The sequence below is a fragment of the Bufo bufo genome, chromosome 1, assembly GCF_905171765.1.
Source record: "Bufo bufo chromosome 1, aBufBuf1.1, whole genome shotgun sequence".
Taxonomy (NCBI): Eukaryota; Metazoa; Chordata; class Amphibia; order Anura; family Bufonidae; genus Bufo; species Bufo bufo.
The window spans coordinates 155,928,526-155,956,450 of NC_053389.1; the positions used below are offsets into that span (position 1 = coordinate 155,928,526).

The 27,925-nt window shown below is 43.8% G+C and overlaps 1 protein-coding gene across 2 annotated transcripts in view; it reads right to left on the reverse strand.

Moving 5' to 3' along the window:
• Nucleotides 1-372: 372 nt before the first annotated feature.
• Nucleotides 373-27,925, reverse strand: part of C1HXorf65 (chromosome 1 CXorf65 homolog) — a 28,557-nt gene continuing 1,004 nt past the window's right edge. For both annotated transcript variants that reach the window (XM_040431088.1, XM_040431087.1), the window contains 5 exons: nucleotides 23,728-23,814; nucleotides 20,961-21,077; nucleotides 9,638-9,712; nucleotides 1,099-1,200; nucleotides 373-495 (listed from right to left, as the gene is read on the reverse strand). In XM_040431088.1, coding sequence (XP_040287022.1) covers nucleotides 446-495; nucleotides 1,099-1,200; nucleotides 9,638-9,712; nucleotides 20,961-21,077; nucleotides 23,728-23,814 — 431 coding nt within the window. In that variant the 3' untranslated portion in view covers nucleotides 373-445. The remainder of the gene's footprint in view (nucleotides 496-1,098; nucleotides 1,201-9,637; nucleotides 9,713-20,960; nucleotides 21,078-23,727; nucleotides 23,815-27,925) is intronic.

Below are 27,925 nucleotides of genomic sequence, written 5' to 3' on the forward strand. Positions count from 1 at the left end.
GAGCACTGGTGTTATCTGTGGTTTTACATAGGACTGCAGGTAACACTACCACATTATTAGCACTAGTGTCATCTGTGGTTTTACATAGGACTGCAGGTAACACTACTAGATTTTCTGTACTCAGATAGCCATGACTGTGTTATCTATGCTGTTACATAGGACTGCAGGTGATATCTACTATATTTTCTGTACTCAGAAAGTTATCACTGTGTAAGGGGGCCCACATGAACCTGGAGCCGGCCCTGCACCCAGTACCTCCTTGGCCCGCATATCAAGAGATAGTCTCTTTGCTTTCACTATAGATTTCTTCTGAGTACCTGCTTTTGAGTGAAAGTGAATGTGCTTGACAGTAATGACAAAATATATTCTAAAAATCTAATATATATATATATTTGCAGAGAGAAAATGTCCCACTCCAGCAATCTGGAGGTCTGAAGCTGTATTCTCACGATTTAGCCACTCGTTTCCGGACAGATGTGCTCTGTTTTCCTGCCACTGTGGAAAAGAAAAAGTATGAATATAAGTTCTGCTTGTGTGAGTGAAATGTCTTCCATCTGCCATTTGAAATCTTTGGAGGTCATTTATCAAAGTGGTCTGAAGTAGAACTTGCATAGTTGCCCATAGCAGCCAATCAGATTCCACCTTTCATTTTGGACAGCTCCTTTGGAAAATGAAAAGAGTAATCTGATTGGTTGCTTTGGCAACAAAGCCAGTTCTATTTTACACCGTATTTAATCTTAATGTGATGAAAATGTTATCATTTTATACAATAGGAAACCACTTTAGGTACTTAGAGTAAAGGACAATAGGGAGTTGTCATCATTTAAAGGAAAATTTCCCAGACAATATACTGCAACCAGAAGAGTGGCTCATAGCTGTATGTACTTTGATCATCACTTTTCTTTATAATACCATTTGTAATTAATGGAGCCCACTAGAATGGATGTCAGAAGTAGCACATCCTCTACAATGGCTGCAAGTTTGTTTTGCTTATTAATGCTGCTCGATATCACAGTGATCTGTGTCATATAACTCCATGGATTTATTTTTGGCATGTTTATCCTTTTCATATACAGTATATGCCCTCATGTGCTTTACCTTCCGGAGGAGTGGAAATCACAACTGTGTTTTTTCTGTTAGATTTTTTTGATTTCAGCTTACGACTCGAGTACTTTGATTCTCCCCAGTTTCCCAACTTTGCTGCAAAAAAAGTGAGTGGAGGCCTACATTACTAAAAACAAGCAAAAAAAAAACGTACAGCATTACGGTGCGAGCATTTCGGTATGACCCTTCGGAGCGGTCGTGATCCAGTTGGGTTGGGGCCATGCTGCGGTTAAGAACTGCACGGCCAATTGGCCCGAAGCTGCCTTTCATTTAACTAATGAGGACTGCACTGTGATTGATATTGAAGTTGCTGCGCGGCCATTAACGATAAAGACCAACTATACAGTGGGGTCTTCATTAGTTAAATGAAAGGCAGCTGAGGGCTAATTGGTTGCATGGTTCTTAACCGCAGCACGCCGCAACCCGACCGGATTATGACCGCTCCGTGTGGTTGTACCGTCACACCTAAAAAAAACAAGACTAAGGCCAGGTTCACATTACCACTTTGTTTTCCATTCTTCTAATCCTTTATTTTAGACAGGAGACAAAATTCTTTGTGCAGGACTTTTTCACCCATCTAAAATAAAGGATCTCTGGCAGAACTGACAAATATAGATGCGAACCAATGCAAAATAAGCACAACAGATGCTCAAAATAAAGGATCTGCTTTTTTTTTCTGTTCTTCTGACAGAACAGAAGAATGGAAAAAAAGGTGATGTGAACTCAGCCTAAGGCAGACAATTCTATGTACATCACCATGTCTAAATAATACCTACTAGCAATATATTTCCTAAATTGACTATTTTGTGCTCTGCTTCATTAGGACACAGCTATGATCAGTGACTCCAGTTTATCTGCATTGCCCATTGGAGTGTTAAATAGTTTGAAATTCATCTCCTGTCTCATCAGCTCTGCTAATTCCACTGTGCATGGATCAGCTCAAGAAAAAGGCAGTGTGTGCAGGATTGATTCTCAGGAAGGACAGCATAAATATATACTAAAGCTATTAAAGGGGTTGTCCAGCCGTTAATATTGATGACCTGTCGTCAGGACTGAGTGACAGCCAGGAGGTAGAGAAGGAGAGCTCGGCCACGCTACAGAGCAGCAGTCAGCAGAGGAGGAACTCGGGAGGTAACCAGGAGTGCTGCAGCCGCCAGGAGTCAAAAGCAAGGAACTAATCCCCTAAGGAGGGGACAGAGGGAATAAATCTTAACATTTAATAGGTTCTGGTTAGAATAAATGGCGCACAAAGGAACTATACAAAATAACATATAAGACAAGCCCATGTGGGCCTAAACAATGACAAGATGGTACCAGTATAAATGAAAAAGGAACGCTCTCACCCGTGACGGACAAGGTGGATAGGACTCATCAGGGGGGTGCCATGTCAGGATCCCTTGGAGTGCGTCTTCTGTGTGGTTACGGTTACTGGAAACCATGCAAAGATGATGCCAAAAAAATAGAAATTGCTGCAAAAGTAGGCAGGGATCGGGAAAGATTTCCCTAGTAAGACCCTAGTGCAGGGAAGGGGCCGTTAATACCCTACCTACCTATACGGAGTACTTGCCCCGCAAGGAGCGACCCCGTCTGGATACCTGTCCCTAGTAAAGGCCGGTATCCCTAATATACCCTAAAAAAATTCTCGAAGTGTCACGTTTCAATACAAAAAACTCATCAGGGGAAATATGCATTTAAGGGTAGCAGGCAAACCAAGCCTGTAGTTAAAGGGAAAATAACAAAAATGGCAACAATTAAAGCCGTAAGGCTTATGACACTGAGCTAGGCCAATAAGGCCAGTGTGGCTCAGAAAAAGCGCTAGGATGGGCCAGTGGGACCAAACAGGCTCAAAGAGCAGTGACCGGGCCAGTGGGACCAGACAACAAAATTGTATACACAGATGGACCTAGATTGCCGGCATGCCAGTGGGCTATGTCAGCATAGTGTTATAAAGCATATAGCGTCCCTGTGGGGCCCAAAGCGTTGGGTACGTAATGCAGGGCTGTCAGCAAGTAGATACCTTAGTGATGCCGCTTTTAAAAGGCACATCACAGCGCGCCGGTCATCCAGGACCGCCCTGAGAGGTCACATGAGGCCGGGTTCACCCAATCATGTGATCCAAACCTACGTGCCCCGGAGCGCGGCGCACAACAGCGCCGCGTCCCACGTCCCGCCCTAGGAGCGACAGAGAGGGAGGCGCGCTCAACGTGACGAGGCACGTGATGGGGCGGGGAGACGTGGAATGCAGCGCACGGAGCCGCACCACAGGGCACGCAGGTCAGGAGGAGGGACGGATACTTGCACACTGGAGGCGGGCTGGTTGCCAAGCAATCGAGACGCCGGGAATTTTACCACGGAGCCGTCAGAGATTGCAGAGGAGACCAGCAATCAAAAGGGTCTCATGTTTCAACAAAGCAATGAAATGCTTGTAAAGCTACATATGTGCAGGCTAAAGGGCATCAAGCCTCAAGTACAGACAGTTAAACTGATGATAAAACCAGATTAAGAAGTGTGGTACAAATGAATAAAGCTATGACCAGTAGGGATCACAGAAAACAACTAAAATTAAGCTGCTCATTGAGGCCCCATGGAGCCATTGTTTTTAGATAGTAAATGCAGCGGGTTTCGCGCTGCAGAATCGCCCGGTCCCAGTCTCCCCCCCCGCCGCGGAGGAAAGACCATGTCAATGCCCATTACAGAGACCCGGGCAGTGCCGTTGTGGTGATTATGAATGTGATTGGCCACTGGTGTATCTTTGGCCTTGGAAATGTCATTCAAGTGCTCACCCACACGCCTGCGGAACTCGCGGATGGTCTTGCCGACATATTCCTAGCCACATTCACAAGTAAGTTAATGAAATGATTGATGGTATATGCTTTCCCAATGATGTTGCTATGGAAAGTCTTGCCAGTTTGCATATGGCTGCACGCAATGCAGTCACTGGATCTGTAGCAGCCTTTAATATTAGACTGTAGCCACGTGGAGCCAGAAGGTAAAGGAGGTATAAACTCGCTCAAGACCAGTCTATCGCGAATACTGCGTCCTCTGCGGTAGGTGAGGTGTGGATACTCCCCCACCACCTCTCTTAGGTCTGGATCCATGAGTAGAATGCCCCAATTATTACGTACAATGTCTCGGACCTCAGGTGCTGCCCGATCAAAGGTACTGATAAGGCGGATGAAGTTCCCAGTCTGTGCTTGGTTAGACTTTGGGACTAGGACATTCGTTCTGTTTTCTTGCAACGCTGACCTGAAAGCTCCTCTCAACACCTTGTCAGGGTACCCTCGCTGACGAAATATGAGCCGCAAGTCGTCGGCCTGCTTAATAAATTCTTTTTTTGAGGAGCAATTTCTCCTCAGCCGGAGGTATTGCCCCTTAGGAATGCCCTTAAGGGGGAGGGGATGACTACTCTCCCACTTAAGTAGCGTATTAGTTGAGGTGGGTTTCCTATATACAGACGTAATCAACTCCCCTTTCTCAGTTTTAGCGATGAGAACGTCTAAAAACGGCAGGCAGACAGTGTTGTTCTCACTAGTGAAGCGAAGGCCTATGGTGTTGTTGTTAAGTGTCTCCACTAGAGAACGAAACTAAACATCATCACTATTCCAAATGATAAAGATGTCGTCAATGTATCGCGCCCACAGTCCCACCGGGTCCATGGCAGCGGATCCCGCATCTGTAAAAACCTGAGTCTCCTCCCACCAGCCCAGGAACAAATTTGCATACGATGGGGCACAGGGGCTCCCCATCAAGGTGCCCCTGAGCTGGTGGTAGACCTTGCCGCTGAAGGAGAACACATTGCGGGTGAGCGTGAATTCCAACAGACGGAGGATGAAGAGACTGTGGGCGCGATACTGACGACCACGACTGCTCAAAAAGAATTCCACAGCTTTGAGACCCAAAGAATGAGGAATACTAGAGTACAACGCCTCTACATCTATGCTTGCAAGCAGACTGTCCGCCTCTGTGTAGATGCCCTCCAACCGCTTAAGATCTGTGGTGTCGAGGGTGTATGAGGGAAGGGCGGTCACAAACGGGGCCAAAATTTGGTCAACATATATTCCTACGTTTTGACACAAATTGCCCACTCACGATACTATAGGGCGCCCCTTGAGTAGATTTGTTTTCTTGTGAAGTTTGGGGAGGCAATAAAATGTGGCCATGCGAGGACAGGTGGGTAGTAAAAACCTAAACTCCTTGTCAGAAATGATACGTGCCAACTTAGCCTCCTCAAGGATGGTTTTCAATTCAGACCTGAAATCATTAGTGGGATCCCGAGGTAACACCTCGTATGTAGAGGGGTCATGTAAAAGAGATTCACACATCACTCTATACTCACCCTGATCCATGATCACTGTGTTACCCCCCTTATCCGAGGGTTTGATAACTATGGAGCGATCGCTCTCAAGATCGGAAATCACAGTGGCCTGGGTCCGGTCAATATTAGAGTAGTGCGATGGTCTTAACTCCTCAATTTGATGTGAAACCAAATCAAGGAAAACATCAATGCAGGACAGTTCTGCAGACACCGGTGGCATTTTATTACTTTTTGTTTTTAACTTAGTGAAAGGACCCAGACACTCTTGTTGTTCTGGTTCCCTATCAAGATCGTATAACAGACGTACATCTGAGAGGATCTCGAGAGGGATGCCAAGTTCATGGCACTGTTTCCTTTCTTGTAATTTGAAGTATTTATGCCAGCGAAGTTTGCGAACAAACAGAGATCTTCTATGATATCAAATCTGTTAAAATTAGGAGTAGGTACAAATGAGAGGCCTAGTTGAAGGACCTGGGTCTCAATAGCATTAAGAGGGCGGGAGGACAGATTGACGACTTGGGGTCCTAGGGGTTTTGGAGGGATTGAGCCCGATTGCGTAACGGGTAAACTTGTGGGGGATTGGGTTGACCCGAGTATGGAAGGTTTCCCCCTAAAAAACGACGATCCCTCCCACGGGAACCTCCTCTTTGTCGACCACGGCAATTCTCCCCCCCCCCCCGGGGGGATTGCCTATTACCTTTCGGTATACTGTCAGAATCTGAAAATTCAGTTTCGGTCAAAGAGAGGTCAGTGTGAACACCCCCGGTATCCCCTCGGTTGGCTATAGAAGAATAAATCCTGTTCTCTTTGAAGTCTGCCAGATCCCTCACAAATTGGCGGTGCTTGAGTTCTTTAGGATGATATTGATATTTATTAAGATAATTCTGGAGTTGTTTCTCCTTGTTCGCAAACTCTGCTTCAATGCTTTCTGTTAATTTTTTGTTCAAAATTTCCAGTTTGTTTTTTTCTTCGGCCAAAAGGAGACGCATGAGTCGCAGAGAGCTATTGGTGGCCTCTTGTTCCCACTTGCTTAAAAATCCAGGGCTCCTGAACCTTGCTGCTGGCAGAAGAGAGATCCGAAGTCCACGTGGGACAATATTGTGTTTTAAATAGCTCTCCAGACTCTGCGTCTCCCACCAACAGAGAATTTGATCTCTATAAATATCTGTCAAATCCTTAAAAGCTGCGTGGAAGGAAGGAGTGTATTTTTTGTGGGAGAACTCTTTTTCAGAGAACACTTCTTTAGCCTCCACCAGCCAACTATCTGCATTAAAGCCTGTAGCCAGAAAGCCTGCCATGCTCTGGCACACAAAGTAAACTTGAGAAATAAGTACAGAGTGGACAAGCTCAGTGATGGCTTGTCCAAAATACTCCCAGGAGTCAAAAGCAAGGAACTAATCCCCTAAGGAGGAATATTACAGTTTGTAACCGCCTGGTATATACATTCTTCTCACTGATGGCCATAACTTATCCCATCACTTCTGGCATCGTTCCCTGATGAAGTTTTACACACACTGAAGTCATTGAATCAACACTTTAATGGTATTTCTTAGCCCACAACCCTTATGACACCTTGTTTAGCTCCATTCCCCACCAAGCTGCAATCAGCTGGTTCTAAGTTGCAAAATTTTACTGGCTTCCTACATAACAAAGGAAGAGAATAGTGATAAAACAGTAGTAGGTGATAAAACATCTTGCAATCAAAAGTTCTGCAGCTTTCTTAAAGGAGTTGTTCACTTTCTGGTTATTGTTGACCAATGTGTTTGCGAGATGATTATATGGCAGTTACTAATATTGTCTTTGTTCAAATTCTGCACCATTTTCTATATTTCATAAGATATGCCCCCTTGTTTACAATGTCTTTTGTGCTTTCCACACAGAAGTCCTGTCCATAAAATAGCTGCTGATGGAAGGTTATGTGACCAGGCAAATCACCTCTATGTGATGTCTCCTCCATTCAAATACACTACATCTGCACTAAACTTCCAACAGAACAAGTACAGATGACAGGTGTAGTGTATTATAATGGAGGAGACATTACATGGAGGTGAGTTGCCTGGTCACATGACCCTCCATCAGCAGCCATTTTATGGACAGGACCTCTGAGTGGACAGATCAAAATACTTTGTAAACAAGGGACATGCCTTAAAAAATATAGAAAATGGTGCAGAATTTCAACAAAGACTGTATTAGTAATTGCCATATAATCATCTTATAAACACACTGGTCAACAGTAACCAGAAAGTGGCTAACCCCTTTAAATAGTTTCTACTTTAGCTCCTCAACTTTTTCAAGATTTCCGCTCATTGTCAGTGAATCAGATGATTTATGTTTACATTGTACAACTGTCTAGACTGTATATAATTGTAGCAAACCCTTAAATTGTACCTATACTTTTAACAAACGTTTGCTATATCATAGTTACATATCAAAGGTTTTGAACACTGGTGTTCCAAGTGCTGAGACCCCCACCTATCGCTTAAACAAGGAGAATGAAGGATTCAAACGGACTCTCATTGCTGAAGATGGGCTCAATAGACAGTCACTATGAGACAGTCTTCAGTCCATCTACAGCTAGAAGAGACAGTGCTTCTTTCTTCTAGTTTTAGCAATTGGTGGGGGTCTCAGCCAGGCTCGGACTGGCCCACAGGGGTACAGGTGAATCCCCCGTGGGCCCCTGAGCAAGGTGGGCCCCTAGTCACTCCCCTGCTTTTACAAGTGGCACATGGCACAGTACTGCCAGTCTACTACCAGTACTGCCAGTACACTGATTGCAGTAGATATAGATATAGGCAGCATAGAGTCTCTAAACCAACCTATGTTGATATGAAAACCTGGGCACATTAAAGGGCTTCTGTCACCCCACTAAAGTGATTTTTTTTTTGGGGGGCTAGTTAAATTAGTTATATTGCGATATATGACAATATAATTGTGTTACTTACTTTGATCCAGCAGTTTATTCAAAAAACGAAGTTTTATCATATGCAAATTCGGTCTCTACCAGCAAGTAGGGCGGCTACTTGCTGGTAGCTGCTGCAGAAATCCGCCCCCTCGTCGTGTTGATTGACAGGGCCAGCCGGGATCTCCTCCTCCGGCCAGCCCTGTCGGCGTTTCAAAAATTGCGCGCCTGTGTTGAATCGGCGCAGGCGCTCTGAGATGAGGAGGCTCGTCTCCTCAGAACTCCCTCAGTGCGCCTGCGCCGATGACATCACCGAAATGGAAGACGTCATCGGCGCAGGCGCACTGAGGGAGTGCTGAGGAGACGAGCCTCCTCATCTCAGAGCGCCTGCGCCGATTCAACACGGGCGCGCGATTTTTGAAACGCCGACAGGGCTGGCCGGAGGAGGAGATCCCGGCTGGCCCTGTCAATCAACAAGAGGAGGGGGCGGATTTCTGCAGCAGCTACCAGCAAGTAGCCGCCCTACTTGCTGGTAATTTGGATGATTATGGCTTATAGCTTATGAAACCCCAAAGTCATAATTTTGAGGGTACCCTTTGCTCAGGGGGTATGGATTAATTAGCTGACTAGAGTGTGACACTTTGAGACTAGAATATTGAACCTTTTCACAAAATTCTAATTTTAAGTTGCATTAATGTTGCATTTCTGAAATAAATGAACTTTTGCACAATATTCGAATTTTTCGAGTTTCACCTGTATTTTACAAGTTGTCAGCCTGTGATGTAAACTGGAATGATCCTATTCACTGTCATCAAGTAGACATCTTAAAAATGGTAAGGTTAACACAAAGGGTGGAATTTACAAAAGACCGGCATTTTATGCTGGTTTGTGATCTTGCATGTGCTTCTAGAGGACGCACCTCATTTATGGCTAGATGCAAGCCTCAATATATATTAGGCACATCCTCCAGCACCCTGTGCATCTAAATTGAAAGCTCCCCTTCCTTCTCACTCCCCCTTTTCCGAAATTGGCGAGGGAAGCATAGAAATGCCACTTGCGACAATATTTTGCACCAGAAAAGTGGCATGGGGTGAATGATAAATTCCCCCAAATTATATTAGACAGTTGCAGAATTTAGCATTAGCTACATAGTCTTGTATATAGTCAGTAAAACTGAAATAGAGAGTGTTGATGAAAATGAAGTCATTTCTCGATGACGTCAAATACATAATACAGAATGGAGACCACATAATACGTAGATTGCTTGAGATGTAGGGATTTGGCAAGGTATTTGTGGAATTCTAAAGGTTCACCCTTACCTAGAAATTTGGCATTTACAATGGTATCATCATTCAGTAATGGGGTAAATATGACATCTGAGGAGTCCGGGGACCCTGAGGAAAGAGAATACAGTAAATTTGAATGTTATCTACTCCATATCACTAATAGGCAGAAGATGAATGACAGGTTACGATACTAGCAGACAGAGAATAGAGTGTGAGGAAATCTAAGGCGGGATAGTGATATCACAGAATGTGGGGGAGGATTTATTTGGGAGGGCATGGTGATGTCATGGAATGCAGGGGAATGTTATCAGGTGATGTCACATCTCAGCTAAAACTCTAGATTTCAATAATACAACTCAGGGAAGGGTAGTATATTCAGGGACATAGATTGAAAAAAACACATAATATACAAGTAACATAAACTTTTATAGAAGTGCAAATTAGTTTTGGTGATAGCGACAAACAGCATACATTTCTTATTGCTCTATGTGTGCTGTAATAAAAATTCAGAATGGTGTCACTCATTGTTTTTTTCTCACATACTAACAGCCTATATGTGACTATGCAGCGAGCCCAGATGTCCAGAGGAAGGTAGTTGTTGTAGTGGCCTGAGGGTATTAGTAGGCCTCAGGGTGGCTATGCCCCTCCCTAGGCCCATGCACCATGAAGGAAGGTTGCTTTCTCATTCCCTTGGGGCGCATTCTGGACTTTTAGGCCTCTTTCACACGGGCGTCATGTTTTTTGCCCGGATAAGATGCCGGTGCATTGCGGGAAAATGCGCGATTTTTCCGCGCGAGTGCAAAACATTGTAATGCGTTTTGCACGCGCGTGAGAAAAATAAGCATGTTTGATACCCAGACCCGAACCCGGACTTCTTCACAGAAGTTCGGGTTTGGGTTAGGTGTTGTGTAGATTTTATTATTTTCCCTTATAACATGGTTATAAGTGAAAATAATAGCATTCTTAATACAGAATGCTTAGTACAATAGGGCTTGAGGGGTTAAAAAATAATAAAAAAATATTTAACTCACCTTAATCCACTTGCTCGCGCAGCCTGGCTTCTCTTCTGTCTTCTTCTTTGAGGAATAGGACCTTTGATGACGTCACTGCACTCATCACATGGTCCATCACATGATCCATCACCATGGTGATGGATCATGTGACGGACCATGTGATGACCGCAGTGACGTCACCACAGGTCCTTTTCCTGTGTACAGCAAAGATGAAGACAGAAGGGAAGCCGGGCTGCGCGAGCAACTGGATTAAGGTGAGTTTAATTTTTTTAATATTTTTTTAACCCCTCCAGCCCTATTGTACTATGCATTCTGTATTAAGAATGCTATTATTTTCCCTTATAACCATGTTATATTTCACAAAGTAGGCTATTCCAAAAGGCTGTATATAAGAGGTGGCTGTAATGATCATCCTTTCCGAGTCTCTTTCTATTGGTACTGGCTATCTCCCAAGATGGGCTAAAGGTGTGCAATCAGTCTCAATATACTTTCTGCAGTACCTAACTGTGGGATGCAGTCCTAGATCAGGTGGCCAGCCTGTCTTGGTAGTGTGGCTGGGGCTAGAAGCAAATAACCCTCACCATGGGCAGTAAAGTCAAGAACCGTAGGAGTTTTTTTACCTTTGCAGTACACCAGAAGGACCACTGCAAAGTCTTAACCGCCTCCGGACCGCCTAACGCAGGATCGCGTTCCGGAGGCGGCAGCCCTGCGCAGAATCACGCATATATGCGTCATCTCGCGAGAGGCGAGATTTCCTGTAAACGCGCGCACACAGGCGCGCGCGTTCACAGGATCGGAAGGTAAGCGAGTGGATCTCCAGCCTGCCAGCGGCGATCGTTCGCTGGCAGGCTGGAGATGCGATTTTTTTAACCCCTAACAGGTATATTAGACGCTGTTTTGATAACAGCGTCTAATATACCTGCTACCTGGTCCTCTGGTGGTCCCTTTTGTTTGGATCGACCACCAGAGGACACAGGTAGCTCAGTAATATGTAGCACCAAACACCACACTACACTACACCCCCCCTGTCACTTATTAACCCCTTATTAACCCCTGATCACCCCTGATCACCCCATATAGACTCCCTGATCACCCCCCTGTCATTGATCACCCCCCTGTCATTGATCACCCCCCTGTAAGGCTGCATTCAGATGTCCGTATGATTTTTACGGATCCACTGATACATGGATCGGACTCGCAAAACACATACGGACATCTGAATGGAGCCTTATAGGGGGGTGATCAATGACAGGGGGGTGATCACCCCATATAGACTCCCTGATCACCCCCCTGTCATTGATCACCTCCCTGTCATTGATCACCCCCCTGTAAGGCTCCATTCAGACATTTTTTTGGCCCAAGTTAGCGGAAATTTTTTTCTTTTTCTTACAAAGTTTCATATTCCACTAACTTGTGTCAAAAAATAAAATCTCACATGAACTCACCATACCCCTCACGGAATCCAAATGCGTAAAATTTTTTAGACATTTATATTCTAGACTTCTTCTCACGCTTTAGGGCCCCTAGAATGCCAGGGCAGTATAAATACCCCACATGTGACACCATTTCGGAAAGAAGACACCCCAAGGTATTCGCTGAGGGGCATATTGAGTCCATGAAAGATTGAAATTTTTGTCCCAAGTTAGCGGAAAGGGAGACTTTGTGATAAAAAAAAATAAAAAATCAATTTCCGCTAACTTGTGCCAAAAAAAAAAAATTCTATGAACTCGCCATGCCCCTCATTGAATACCTTGGGGTGTCTTCTTTCCAAAATGGGGTCACATGTCGGGTATTTATACTGCCCTGGCTTTTTAGGGGCCCTAAAGCGTGAGAAGAAGTCTGGGATCCAAATGTCTAAAAATACCGTCATAAAAGGAATATTGCCAAGAGAAATATCTTGGCAAAAGACAACTTTTCCCATTTTTTTATACAAAGTTGGCATTTGACCAAGATATTTATCTCACCCAGCATGGGTATATGTAAAATGACACCCCAAAACACATTGCCCAACTTCTCCTGAGTACGGAGATACCATATGTGTGACACTTTTTTGCAGCCTAGGTGGGCAAAGGGGCCCACATTCCAAAGAGCACCTTTCAGATATCACCGGCCATTTTTTCACAGATTTTGATTTCAAACTACTTACCACACATTAGGGCCCCTAGAATGCCAGGGCAGAATAACTACCCCACAAGTGACCCCATTTTGGAAAGAAGACACCCCAAGGTATTCGCTGATGGGCATAGTGAGTTCATAGAAGTTTTTATTTTTTGACACTAGTTAGTGGAATATGAGACTTTGTAAGAAAAAATAAAAAATAAAAAAAAATCATCTTTTTTCGCTAACTTGTGACAAAAAATAAAAAATTCTAGGAACTCGCCATGCCCATCAGCGAATACCTTAGGGTGTCTACTTTCCGAAATGGGGTCATTTGTGGGGTGTTTGTACTGTCTGGCCATTGTAGAACCTCAGGAAACATGACAGGTGCTCAGAAAGTCAAAGCTGCTTCAAAAAGCGGAAATTCACATTTTTGTACCATAGTTTGTAAACGCTATAACTTTTACCCAAACCATTTTTTTTTTACCTACACATTTTTTTTTTATCAAAGACATGTAGAACAATAAATTTAGAGAAAAATGTATATATGGATCTCGTTTTTTTTGCAAAATTTTACAACTGAAAGTGAAAAATTTCATTTTTTTGCAAAAAATCGTTAAATTTCGATTAATAACAAAAAAAGTAAAAATGTCAGCAGCAATGAAATACCACCAAATGAAAGCTCTATTAGTGAGAAGAAAAGGAGGTAAAATTCATTTGGGTGGTAAGTTGCATGACCGAGCAATAAACGGTGAAAGTAGGGTAGGTCAGAAGTGTAAAAAGTGGCCTGGTCATTAAGGGTGTTTAAGCTAGGGGGGCTGAGAGGGCCTGTCACCACTCCGGACATGTCTGTTTTAATAGCTTCATGCATTTCCCATGTAATAACAATTCTGGAACATCTATTCTTATGGCTCTGTGTTGTGCCATTCCTTTATTATTTGTACCAGAAGGTATGAATGAATTGCTATTAACCTTCAGTAAGGGTACAGAGGGGAAGTAACAAGTTGGGGGGGTGTACCTGCACAGACTCACTCTATCCAATCATTGCTGCCATTTTCAGACTGTGCAAGTACACCCCCCCCAACTTGTTACCTCCCCTCTTTACCCTTACTGAAGGCTAATAACAATTCATTCATAACTTCTAGTAGAAATAATAAAAGAATGGCACATCTTAGAGTCATAAAAGTAGATTCTCCAGAATTGTTATTACATAGGGAATGCATGAAGCTATAAAAACAGGCATGTCAGGAGTGGTGACAGGTCCTCTTTAATTACAATTGACAAAGTTAATGCAATGTTTATTGAGTTAAATGTTGTAATTTGTTGTGCACATGCAATTGATATGGGCAACATATGGTTAACAAATTTAACAAATTGTGTTAGGATGTCAGATGATGGGCCAGGTCCACTTCCTGACTAGTTAATGTTGAAGGATTCTAGTCCGAGAAGTGCAAGGTTGAAGACAGTAAGCTTGACTTTTGTTGTGGGAAAATGTTTGAAAGACTCCTAAAGTACTACTGTATATACAGGAGTACGTGGTGATGGCAAGCAAAAGTTTACCAAGAAATTGCAGACTACAGAAATTGTCAGACTAACCTGATTTGTTTTTATGAGGAGATGAGTAGAAGCCTGGATAGAGGGGAAGCTGTGGATATAGTGCTCCAGGATTTTGCAAAGGCATTTGATACAATCCCTCATAGTTGTTCAATAGATAAAATAAGGTCTATAAGCCGCCCTAGACAGTACAGTTTGTAATTGGATTGAAAATTGGCTGAAGCACCGTGTCCAGAGAGTTGTGGTTAATGATTACTATTCTGCATGGTCCTAGGTTATAAGTGGTATATACCAAGGTAAAATGCTGGGTATCATGTTATTTAACTAATTAATGATATCAAGGATGGGATTAATAATGCTGTTCTGCCCAGCAGGTTTAGAAAATGATTCTAGTTCATTCTGCCAGAGCCTTGGTAATTCTGAAGTGTTTATTGTGTTTATAGCACCATCTAGCGGTTTTAAGTTGTATTACACTTTGTTTTTCCTGTTACAAAGACATTGTGGGCGGTGCACTTTATTGTGGGAGTGCAAAACATCCTGGGATAGAGAACCCTCCAGTCTCCAGGACACATCAGCAGAGCTGACCATTTGCATATCTCCTTCTTAAACTTCACCATCCTTGTATTAGCATATCTGGTGAGAGATCTACCTTTGTTTTAGGGACATGATGTTATGCAGAGCTGTTCAGCTAGTTGTAATTGTTAATCAGGGAGTTGTTACTAACTTACTACTGTTAGCTAGACATGTAATCTTAAGCAGCACTACAGGCCCCAATTTAGGAGAAATATACCAATAATAAGAATAGTGATGATGGTGCTCACGGATGGAGATCCTGGCTAGGGGTCCCGTCAAAGAGCAAATATTTAGGAATACACAACACTCACCAGTTGAATGAATAAAATCTGGTTACTTTATTTGTACCAGCAGCATACAAACAGCGACGTTTCGACCATCTCTGGTCTTTCTCAAGCAATCTTGAGAAAGACCAGAGATGGTCGAAACGTCGCTGTCTGTATGCTGCTGGTACAAATAAAGTAACCAGATTTTGTTCATTCAACTGGTGAGTGCTGCTGATTTCTACATATTTGCTTATGTACAGGCAGCCATTTTACCATGTGCTTTCAATGTTAATGCAAATGTTATAGTACATGCTATCTATACTTTATACTTATACTTGCTATTTGTATTCTTGTAGTTTTACCAATTAAACAATCCTGTTTTTTCAATAAACAAGTTAGACTACAAAGAACAGTCCTCTTATTTGGAAGACAGGAATGGTTTATACTGAATGTCAGACTGCACACTGTGTGAACGTGTATGAAGATAGAGATGGCCCGAACTATCCGACGGCGAACAGTTCCCGGCGAACATAGCTTGTTCGCGTTCGCCTCTGCCGGGCGAACACATGCGATGTTCGGTCCGCCCCCTATACATCATCATTGAGCAAACTTTGACCCTGTACCTCACAGTCAGCAGACACATTCCAGCCAATCAGCAGCATACCCTCCCTCCCAGACCCTCCCACCTCCTGCACAGCATCCATTTTAGATTCATTCTGAAGCTGCAGTCTTAGTGAGAGGAGGGAGACTGTAACTGCTGCTGATTTAATTGGGAAATCGATAGCTAGGCTAGTGAATTCAGTGTCCACTCCAGTCCTGAAAGACTCATCTGATCTCTGCTGTAAGGACAGCGTCCTGACAGCACCCCAAAAAGCCCTTTTTAGGGCTGCAACATTAGTCTGCTTTTTTTTTTTCCTTTATATACATATTGCAGTTGCCTGGCCTGCCTGTGTGTGAGGAGCTGCAGGCCCACAGACTGTAGTGTGCCCACTGCCAGTGCTCACCCCTGTCATTCCGTGTGGCACAGGACTTTGCTTAAAAAAAGGCACTTAATTTTTACACTTTAATCTAAGGTTAGTTGCCTGCCAGTGTGTGTCAGGCTGACTTCCACTGACTGTAGTGTGCCCACTGCCAGTGCCCACCACTCATACCGGCTGGCACAGGACTTTGCATAAAAAAGGCATTTAATTTTTACACTTTAGTGTAATTTCAGCTGCTTGCCTGCTGCTAGTGTGTGTCAGGCCGACTTCAACTGACTGTAGTGTGCCCACTGCCAGTGCCCACCCCTGTCATCCCGTGTGGCACAGGACTTTGCTTAAAAAAAAGGCACTTCATTTTTACACTTTAATCTAAGGTTAGTTGCCTGCCAGTGTGTGTCAGGCCGACTTCAACTGACTGTAGTGTGCCCACTGCCAGTGCCCACCCCTGTCATCCCGAGTGGCACAGGACTTTGCTTAAAAAATAGGCACTTAATTTTTACACTTTAATCTAAGGTTAGTTGCCTGCCAGTGTGTGTCAGGCTGACTTCCACTGACTGTAGTGTGCCCACTGCCAGTGCCCACCACTCATACCGGCTGGCACAGGACTTTGCTTAAAAAAAAGGCACTTCATTTTTACACTTTAATCTAAGGTTAGTTGCCTGCCAGTGTGTGTCAGGCCGACTTCAACTGACTGTAGTGTGCCCACTGCCAGTGCCCACCCCTGTCATCCCGAGTGGCACAGGACTTTGCTTAAAAAATAGGCACTTAATTTTTACACTTTAATCTAAGGTTAGTTGCCTGCCAGTGTGTGTCAGGCTGACTTCCACTGACTGTAGTGTGCCCACTGCCAGTGCCCACCACTCATACCGGCTGGCACAGGACTTTGCATAAAAAAGGCATTTAATTTTTACACTTTAGTGTAATTTCAGCTGCTTGCCTGCTGCTAGTGTGTGTCAGGCCGACTTCAACTGACTGTAGTGTGCCCACTGCCAGTGCCCACCCCTGTCATCCCGTGTGGCACAGGACTTTGCTTAAAAAAAAGGCACTTCATTTTTACACTTTAATCTAAGGTTAGTTGCCTGCCAGTGTGTGTCAGGCCGACTTCAACTGACTGTAGTGTGCCCACTGCCAGTGCCCACCCCTGTCATCCCGAGTGGCACAGGACTTTGCTTAAAAAATAGGCACTTAATTTTTACACTTTAATCTAAGGTTAGTTGCCTGCCAGTGTGTGTCAGGCTGACTTCCACTGACTGTAGTGTGCCCACTGCCAGTGCCCACCACTCATACCGGCTGGCACAGGACTTTGCTTAAAAAAGGCATTTAATTTTTACACTTTAATGTAATTTCAGCTGCTTGCCTGCTGCTAGTGTGTGTCAGGCCGACTTCAACTGACTGTAGTGTGCCCACTGCCAGTGCCCACCCCTGTCATACCGAGTGGCACAGGACTTTGCTTAAAAAATAGGCACTTAATTTTTACACTTTAATCTAAGGTTAGTTGCCTGCCAGTGTGTGTCAGGCTGACTTCCACTGACTGTAGTGTGCCCACTGCCAGTGCCCACCACTCATACCGGCTGGCACAGGACTTTGCATAAAAAAGGCATTTAATTTTTACACTTTAGTGTAATTTCAGCTGCTTGCCTGCTGCCAGTGTGTGTCAGGCCCGCTTCCACTGACTGTAGTGTGCCCACTGCCAGTGCCAACCACTGATACCGGGTGGCACAGTAGCTTGCCGATAAATAAGGCATTTAATTTTTAGACAGTAGTCTAAATTCAGTTGCTTGCCTGCTGCCAGTGTGTGTCAGGCCCTCTTCCACTGACTGTAGTGTGCCCACTGCCAGTGCCAACCACTCATACCGGGTGGCACAGTAGCTTGCCGATAAATAAGGCATTTAATTTTTACACTTTAGTGTAATTTCAGTTGCTTGCCTGCTGCCAGTGTGTGTCAGGCCCGCTTCTACTGACTGTAGTGTGCCCACTGCCAGTGCCAACCACTGATACCATCTCCCCGTTCGAAAAATCTATTCAATAAATGGCACCCAGATTGGGGACGTTAGAGGGATTAAACTGATGAGAATAGTACTACAGAAAATACCACTCATATCGGGTGTGACAGTAAATTGCACGGCGCAGACGCAGTCACCGTGGATAAAAACAAAGGGGAGGGAGCCAGCGTTTTTTTAACCATCTCCCCGTTCGAAAAATCAATTCAATTGACCTTTCGGGGACCCTTGGTGTTGTACGTGGCTGGGTGGAGGAAGAAACCTTCAATGACATCACCGGGACGTGGCTAGCTTGGTATCCAACCTTGTGCAAATGGGGAGTTTGCGGTTGTGCAAATGAACTGTTTGCGGTGCATTAAAAGGGGAGTTTGGTCTGTCAATGTCTGTGATGCGGGCGTAACCCTTACACTACCTGATCGATACAACATCATACCTGATCGTATACACACACTGGATGTTTTAAAGCACGTTATTCCAAACAATTTAGGAATGTTAGTTGATTTATGCCCTTTATGGATTAAAACCCGACTCTGCGTCCACTACGTAATTTTCCATGGGAGTTTTGCCATAGATCCCCCTCCGGCATTCCACAGTCCAGGTGTTAGACCCCTTGAAACAACTTTCTCATCACTATTGTGGCCAGAAAGAGTCCCTGTGGGTTTTAAAATTCGCCTGTCTATTGAAGTCTATGGCGGTTCGCCCGGTTCGCCAGTTCGCGAACATTTGCGGAAGTTCTCGTTCGCTGTTCGCGAACTGAAAATTTTATGTTCGCGACATCACTATATGAAGACAGAGCAAGCGCTGTTTCTATTTTAGCAGATGACACCAGTATTTTGCAGTCTATGGAAGATGCCCATAAACTATCAAGCTGGTTTGGACATCCACTTGGCAATTAAGGCTCGATGTGGATAAATGTAAAATTATGCATCTGGGTACAAATAATTTACATGTATCATATGTCCTAGAGGGGAGTATCACTGGAAGAGTCATTTATAGTAAAGGATTTGGGTGTACTTGTAGATCCTAGACTAAATAACTTAATACAGTGTCAATCAGCTGCTCTTAAGGCAAGAAGGATATTGGCATGTATTAAAAGAAGCATGGACTCACAGAACAGGGATGTAATATTACCATTATACGAATGTTTACAAAGCCTCATCTAGAATATGCAATTCAGTTCTGGGCACAAATCCATAGAAAGTATGCCATCGAACTGGGAAAAGAACAAAGAAGAGCACTAAACTAATGGGGCATGGAGGGTCTTACTTATCAATACAGATTAAAAGAATTAAATTTATTTAGTATTGAGAAGAAACATCTAAGGGGGACATAATTGACTTATACAACATATAAATAACCTTTACAAAAAAAATATTGTGAAATGCTGTTCCATGTAAAGGGGCACTGCCTAAGTCTGGAAAAGAAAAAGTTCTCCAGTCTCCAGAGGTGACAAAGTTTCTTCACCGTAAAAACTGTAAATCTGTGGGTTAGCCTACCTCAGGACATCATAACGGCAGGAACAGTGAATGCTTTAAAAAAAAGTTTAGATGAATTCTTAAAATTAAATAAGATTTAGGGCTCATTCACACGGCCGTATGAACGGATCCACACCCGTTCCGCAATTTTGCGGAAGGTCTGCGGAACCATTCATTTCTATGGGCCCTCAAAAGATGTGTGCTGTCCGCATCCATTATTCTGTACGGCGGCTCCGCAGAAAAGATAGAACATGTCCTATTCTTGTCCGCATAATTGTCTATTATGGTTGCGGTCATGTGCGGTCCCCAAATTGCGGAATGCACATGGCTGGTATCCGTGCTTTGCGTATCCGCAAATGACTACGACCATCTGAATGGGCCCTAATGCTTATGTAAATGTGTTGCAGTATCATTCTCACTCCCCTTTCCTAAAATTCACATGTATGTAACGCTTTACCAGTGAACCAGCAGGTCCCTACAAATATTCCATGAATTTATTTTTGCAAAAACAGTTTTCTGTATACTTCTTGTCCTGGCTGTTTAACGTCCTACTTTGTTTGGACGTTTAGGATGACAAATAGCCTTGATTGATTCTCTCAAGTCAGACCATTCACTGCAACCAGAGAGAACCCAATGTAGTGAATCAACTAGATTCTGAGTCATGGATCCACCAGTCCGTGCCGCTGGATCAGCTCTGTTCCACTATGCATGCTGCAGCCTGCTTCTTGTTGGCTAGGCCTCTTTCTCTGCCTGTAGGGTGCACATGCTCCCTTTGGACCTTAAAGAGCCAGTACACACACTGTAATCTTTACCAGCCAATGGGTGGCCACCTTGGAGTATTTCAAGCACCTTTCCCTATATGTAGGTGCCTGAGCAATAGGTTCTTATTTGCTAACGTCCTGCAAAAATGTACTGTTCTACGTTTATCTGCCCATGTACCAACTTCCGCCATGACCCTGGACTGTTTATCGGATTACATATACTCTGCCTGTCCTGAGCTCGGTTTGTTGCTGAATACAGTTTTTCCTGATCTCTTGGGGCTCCACATTGGAGTCTCTAAACCCTGTGGGTCGTTGGCAGCCACTTGAGACTACTCCAGAAGGTAGCAACCTAGTGGTTCCCCTGCAGTGAAATCCAGATCCCTTTACAGTGGTTAAAGGATAAATACCAGGGGGCCACTTAGATAAGGCTCTTAGGAGTAGCCTCAAGTAAAATAAAGTGACAGCAGATCCACATCTGCTTTGTAAAAATATTTTTTTCTCTCGGTGCAGACTGCGATAGAATACAATATTTTGTATTTAATGACAAAGAAAAACAGCCAATTATTATTCAAAATTTTTTTTCTATGAATATGGAGTTTTAAAAATACCTGTTTCTGATGTGTCTTTAATTACTTACTATTCACGGCAAGCAGGACACACGTCTCCCTTTCACTGAGGAGCTCATTGGCATAACACTGCTGGTTCTCCAGAAGATTCTTTACTTGTCCACTGCCATCTGCAAGTTCTATTTCCCCTGCAATATACAAATTGGGTATTCATAGGAACAGTACTCACACTATGGAAAACGGCTAAGAGTGAACTCATTTATGTTGATTTTCAGGCCTCATTTTGTGGAAAAGGCACATCATATTTCAAATGTCAATCTGGCCAATTCTGAATAATTTACACAGTATTCGTTGCATTGCTGTATTATAAGCAATGCTCCATAATGTATTATCATGCCTCATACTGTACTATAAAAAAAATGCTACTATAAACAAAATCATACTGAAACATATACAATATAGGGGTACAACACATCATACATGTGATATAAACAATTTTCTTGAAATTCATTTCATGTCCAATTCATTGAATTGTTCTAAAAATTTGATTAGTGGCTCAATTTATTTTACACAAATCAAAAGTGCTCTACTTGTCCTGAAAATTGGTCTTTTTCTCTTTTTTATTATTTTTTTTATTTTTATAGATTTTTGCTTTTTCTCCCTCCCCCCACCTCTTTGAAGCTCTTTGAAGCTCTTTGAAGCAATGACAGCAATAGCAAATAATGTCACTGACATATACAGTGCAGCTATTGGTAAAGATATAGTTGACTGTGTTAACAAACAGCCTGTTTAAAAACACACTATGCTGTCACATTTTTTATCCTTTTTCATATTAGAAACCTTCCAAAAATTGACCCTTTATTGGGGGCAGACGGTGTTTAAACACTCAGTGTTAGGCCTCTTTCACACTGACGTGTGTGACTCGTGCCTGTGCTGCGGCCCGCAAATAGCGGGCCGCAATGCACAATCGCCAGCCGTAGGTCAGCCGCATCGGATCGCGGACCCATTCACTTTAATGGGTCCGCGATCCGCCCGTTCCGCTAAAAGATAGGACATGTTCTATCTTTTTGCGGAACGGAAGTACGGGACGTAACTCCACGGAAGCACTCCGTAGTGCTTCCGAGGGGTCCCGTTCCGTGCGCCCGTTCCGCGATTCCGGATTTACGGACCCATTGAAGTGAATGGGTCCGCATCCGTGATGCGGAATGCACACGGAACTGTGGCCGTGTATTGCGGCCCGCGATTTGCGGGCCGCAATACGGCCACGGGTCACACACGTCAGTGTGAAAGAGGCCTTATTGGAATGAAAACAGTGGCTTATTTGGAACAAGAGTCCAACAATTATGCCTTAACGGGGACAGATTCCTGCCTCTGTTTATACACACATGTTAATGTCATAAGGAACAGTAGCTTGTTTTGCAGAAGCGTCCAAAAATTTTGCACAAATGTGGGCAGAATGCCTATAATTGAACACACACAATTGTCAATAAAAACAGTGGCTTGTTCTGAAGTTGAACAAGCCTCGAAAAAATTCCCTTTTATTTGGGAGCAGCAGCAGTACAGTGTGGATGTGGAAATGGTAAAATATATACGGTTAATAGTGGCAACAATAGTAGTGCCAGCAGAAGCAGCACAGCATGGAGCAGACAAGGCAGAAAGTAGATGTGTGTGTGGCTGTTTTGGGGTAGTAGTTGAGGCAGCTGTTTAGGGGTAATGGTAGTGGCAGTAGGGGTAATGAAAGTGGCAATAGGGGGTTTAGCAGTGGGGAGTGGCAGCAGTGGCCATTAGGTAGACCTTCAGAGAGTGGCAGTGGCTTGATGGGGCAAGCGATCAATATCCACTGTCAGCAATGCCAAATCTATTCATTGGCCATAGCCAGAGGTGTCATTTTGACAAAAAATTTGTTTGCACACTGACACTGGTGGCTGGACAAGAGTGCAGTGAGAGCAAACTGGGCCAGTTCTGGCCACTGTTCCATTCTGCCTATCCAGAAGTCCATGGGGTCAGGGAAAACAGTACGTGCCACAGTCATTTAGAAAACAAGACAATTTGAAACAATATTTTTGGAAAAAAGACACCTAAAAATAGGTCCAACAAATGGCATAGAGAAGACTTAAATTTTGTCGAAGAAGTGGAATTGTGCCACTATGGACACCTGGCCAAAAGTCAGACTGATGGTCTAAAAATAATTTTTTTCAATTGGTATAGAAATGTTTCAGCAGTTTTTGTGATATATGGGGTTAAAAAATCAGTTTATTTGTAGACTGTCACATGCATTTCGGCAGCTGACTGCTCATGTGAAGCCTTATCTCTCTTATGTCTTGAACACTCATTTAGGCCATATTCTTATCAGTTTCATAAGAGCTATGATGAGTGTTTATGAGGTCAGAAGATCAGAGATAAGGCTTCACATGAGCCACTGACAGAACTCAGGAACGAGAGTCTGCAAATAGACAGATTTTTAACCCCATGTCCTGTAACTGCATTTTCAGCAGAAGAACCTGTCAGAATTTTACCCCTAATTGGCTGATCAGGCTGTCTGATCAGGCTGTCTGTCAGCCTCTGCACCAATTAGGGCAAGCCCTCACCCTTAGTATCATGTGAGGTTTTCCCCACCAATCTTCACAGATTTGTTTGGCAGGTGAATTTTTGTTAATTTCGTAACAAATCCCCTTTGTTTTAGAGTTGATTTAGTTATCTCTAACCATACAGTATTGGAATCCATTGCAAACTGTCATGCTGCACCATAACCTTGTCATTATACGTCACACTATATGATTATACATTATATTTCTCCATCATTCTGCAATCATTCTTCCCCTCGTGTCTCCTTCATACCTTCATTTTCATAGTGACAAGAGTTCTTCATACATTCTAAAAGGAGTTGAACTTTACAGTTGATATTAAACAGCATCTCTTCACTGTCTGTGAATGAAATCTGAGTATTAATTAATAAAGAGGAAGATGCAGTTAGGCAAGGGTTTGCATTTATTTAGTAAACTGAGTCTGATTTATGTTATTCCACAAACCTCTGCCATTCCAGATCCACAAACCTTCTTATGTATGCTATATACACAAGTAAATGAGGCCTATTAGACCATGTACACAATAGAGTGGCAATAATAGTCAATGCAATATAAGCGACCTAGTACAACACTCTGCACATGAAAGAGTCATTACTACAAGATTTTAGACAAGACCCCCAAGATCGTACATTTAGATGAGACCTCACTTATATAGCGCTGACATATTTTGCAGCACATTACAGACATTATCGTTGCTTGCTATCTCAAATTCCCTATCAGTCAGTATGCTTTTGGAGTGTGGGAGGAAACTCACACAAACACATGGAGAACATACAAACTCCATGTAGATGGTCGGATTTAAACCTAGGACCCCAGAGCTGCAAGGAACCGGGTGTTGAATCCAACAATCATACAAATACAAGCGACCGCTTAACTGGTTACAAAATCAACAATGAACATAGAAACATTGTACAGTCGTGGCCAAAAGTTTTGAGAATGACACAAATATTAGTTTTCACAAAGTTTGCTGCTAAACTGCGTTTAGATCTTTGTTTCAGTTGTTTCTGTGATGTAGTGAAATATAATTACACGCACTTCATACGTTTCAAAGGCTTTTATCGACAATTACATGACATTTATGCAAAGAGTCAGTATTTGCAGTGTTGGCCCTTCTTTTTCAGAACCTCTGCAATTCGAATGGGCATGCTCTCAATCAACTTCTGGGCCAATTCCTGACTGATAGCAACCCATTCTTTCATAATCACTTCTTGGAGTTTGTCAGAATTAGTGGGTTTTTGTTTGTCCACCCGCCTCTTGAGGATTGACCACAAGTTCTCAATGGGATTAAGATCTGGGGAGTTTCCAGGCCATGGACCCAAAATATCAACGTTTTGGTCCCCGAGCCACTTAGTTATCACTTTTGCCTTATGGCACGGTGCTCCATCGTGCTGGAAAATGCATTGTTTTTCACCAAACTGTTGTTGGATTGTTGTAAGAAGTTGCTGTTGGAGGGTGTTTTGGTACCATTCTTTATTCATGGCTGTGTTTTTGGGCAAAATTGTGAGTGAGCCCACTCCCTTGGACGAGAAGCAACCCCACACATGAATGGTCTCAGGATGCTTTACATGACACAGGACTGATGGTAGAGCTCACCTTTTCTTCTCCGGACAAGCCTTTTTCCAGATGCCCCAAACAATCGGAAAGAGGCTTCATCGGAGAATATGACTTTCCCCGAGTCCTCAGCAGTCCATTCACCATACTTTCTGCAGAAGATCAATCTGTCCCTGATGTTTTTTTTGGAGAGAAGTGGCTTCTTTGCTGCCCTTCTTGACACCAGACCATCTTCCAAAAGTCTTCGCCTCACTGTGCGTGCAGATGAGCTCACACCTGCCTGCTGCCATTCCTGAGCAAGCTCTGCACTGGTGGCACTCCAATCCCGCAGCTGAATCCTCTTTAGGAGACGATCCTGGCGCTTGCTGGACTTTCTTGGACGCCCTGAAGCCTTCTTAGCAAGAATTGAACCTCTTTCCTTGAAGTTCTTGATGATCCTATAAATTGTTGATTGAGGTGCAATCTTAGTAGCCACAATATCCTTGCCTGTGAAGGCATTTTTATGCAACGCAATGATGGCTGCACGCGTTTCTTTGCAGGTCTCTATGGTTAACAATGGAAGAACAATGATTTCAAGCTTTACCCTCCTTTTAACATGTCAAGTCTGCCATTTTAACCCAATCAGCCTGACATAATGATCTCCAGCCTTGTGCTCGTCAACATTCTCACCTGAGTTAACAAGACGAAAACTGAAATGATCTCAGCAGGTCCTTTAATGACAGCAATGAAATGCAGTGGAAAGTTTTTTTTGGGATTAAGTTAATTTTCATGGCAAAGAAGGACTATGCAATTCATCTGATCACTCTTCATAACATTCTGGAGTATATGCAAATTGCTATTATAAAAACTTAAGCAGCAACTTTTCTAATTTCCTATATTTATGTAATTCTCAAAACTTTTGGCCACGACTGTATACGTAGAGCTTATACAGAGTCCCTATGGTTCCACATTACAACACAGTAGGCACTTAGTGTGTCATATGAGGTCTCTGTATGGCATCACTTTCGGCTAGGTTCACATATGCATTCTGAACTCCAGTATCCTGATAGTACCGCACACAGCCAGATCCCCATTGATTATAATTGGATCGGCTGCTTTCTGGCATATATGTCAGCTTTCCAGAGACACAAATTGTTGCATGTAGTATTTTTTGTCAAGCTAAAAGCCAGTATTTATTCCAGAGCCCCATAGGGTTCCATTATAGTCAATGGGGTTCTGGCGGTGCATAGAGGTATCTGACTATGCCGGATACAGTAAACTCCTGTTGTCTGTTACTCTGCTGTAACAGACCGCCGGAGTTCACAAAGTACAGTATATTTGAATGGACCTTTAGGGAGACAATGCTTTCTTATACTGAACCTGAATACTACTGTATCTGACGAAACAATATTTTGAAAGTGCCTTGAAGCTGCAGATGGCACTATAGACTTCAATGGGTGCTATACCGCAGCATTACTAGCTGATGGTTTTTCAACAGATGTAACTAAAGTAATCAATGGTTTTATCTGTTCAAAAACTGGTCGGCTGGTAACACAGTGGTAAAACCACACGTTTTGTGTTTTAAAACTTACATACAATATTTTAAGCAGCTCCAAAGCTGAAAAACTGGCAGTGAAAATCCAGCCTTAGGCCACGTTCATATTTCCATGTCTGTTTGCCATCAGTGGAAAATCACTGTGTTCAGGGCCGGTGCAAGGATTTTTGCCAACACAAGCGAAGCTACATTTTGGCGCCCCAGGGCCCCCCTCCCCCACTTGGCCCTGGCCCCATCTATGATCACATCATTAACCCCCCGCCTGGACGGCCCTGGCCACATCCATGATCACATCATTACCCCCTATTGTGTCACATTTCTTCCTCTCCCCCCCATGGCACATCATTCCCCCCTTCCCAGCCGGACGGCCCTGGCCCCATCCATGATCACATCATTACCCCTATTGACAATAGGGGGTAATGATGTGATCATGGATGGGGCCAGGGCCATCCGGGCGGGGGGGTGGGGGTGGAAATGATGTGCCATGGGGGGGGGGGGGGAGAAATGTGACACACAATAGGCTATTGTGTCACATTTCTCCCCCCATGGCACTTAATCCCCCCCCCCGCCCGGACGGCTCTGGCCCCATCCATGATCACATCATTACCCCCTATTATGTCACATTTTACCCCCCCATGGCACATCATTCCCCCCTCCCTGGCCCCCGGCCGACCCTTCCTGGCGGCCTGGCCCCATTCCCATGTCACATACAGTGACATACTCAGAGTACAGACATTTACATTGTCCCCCCGGCCCTCCCTCCATCATGTCATTGTCACACAAACTAGCGCCAGAGCAGAGGCACTCAGGCTTAGCACGGCATCAATGATGTGTTTAAAAAAATTAATTACAAAACGGGCGGGGTGTGTAATAAAATTTTTTAAACACATCATTGATGCCGTGCTAAGCCTGAGCGCCTCTGCTCTGGCGCTAGTCAGTGTGTGCGCTAGCCTAGCGCTTTGCGCTTATGGGCTCTCATCTCATCATTTTGAATTAATTTTAAATCAAATGATCTCATATTAATTATTATGAAATAACATTCAAAATTCAATTCGGACCTACCCTAACAAGTCCTGACCTGTCCTGTCCTGACCACGTCTCCTGCTGCTGCTGGCTGCCAGAGTGCCAGTGTGCGTCTGACTCTGATCTGAATCATCTGATCTAATCTTACTGGCGGGCGCGGCTGCCTGTGTCTGTCTGACTCAGACACAATCAGTCAGCTCGAGCCTCGCCTATGGTACCTGCGCTACCTGCCGCGGAGCTGCTCTCACACCAGTCACGCCCCCTGTGCAGGTGACTTGAGGCAGCCTGAGCCTAATGAATGCCTATCAGTGAAACTTTCTGTTGTGTACTGTTGCCCTGACTA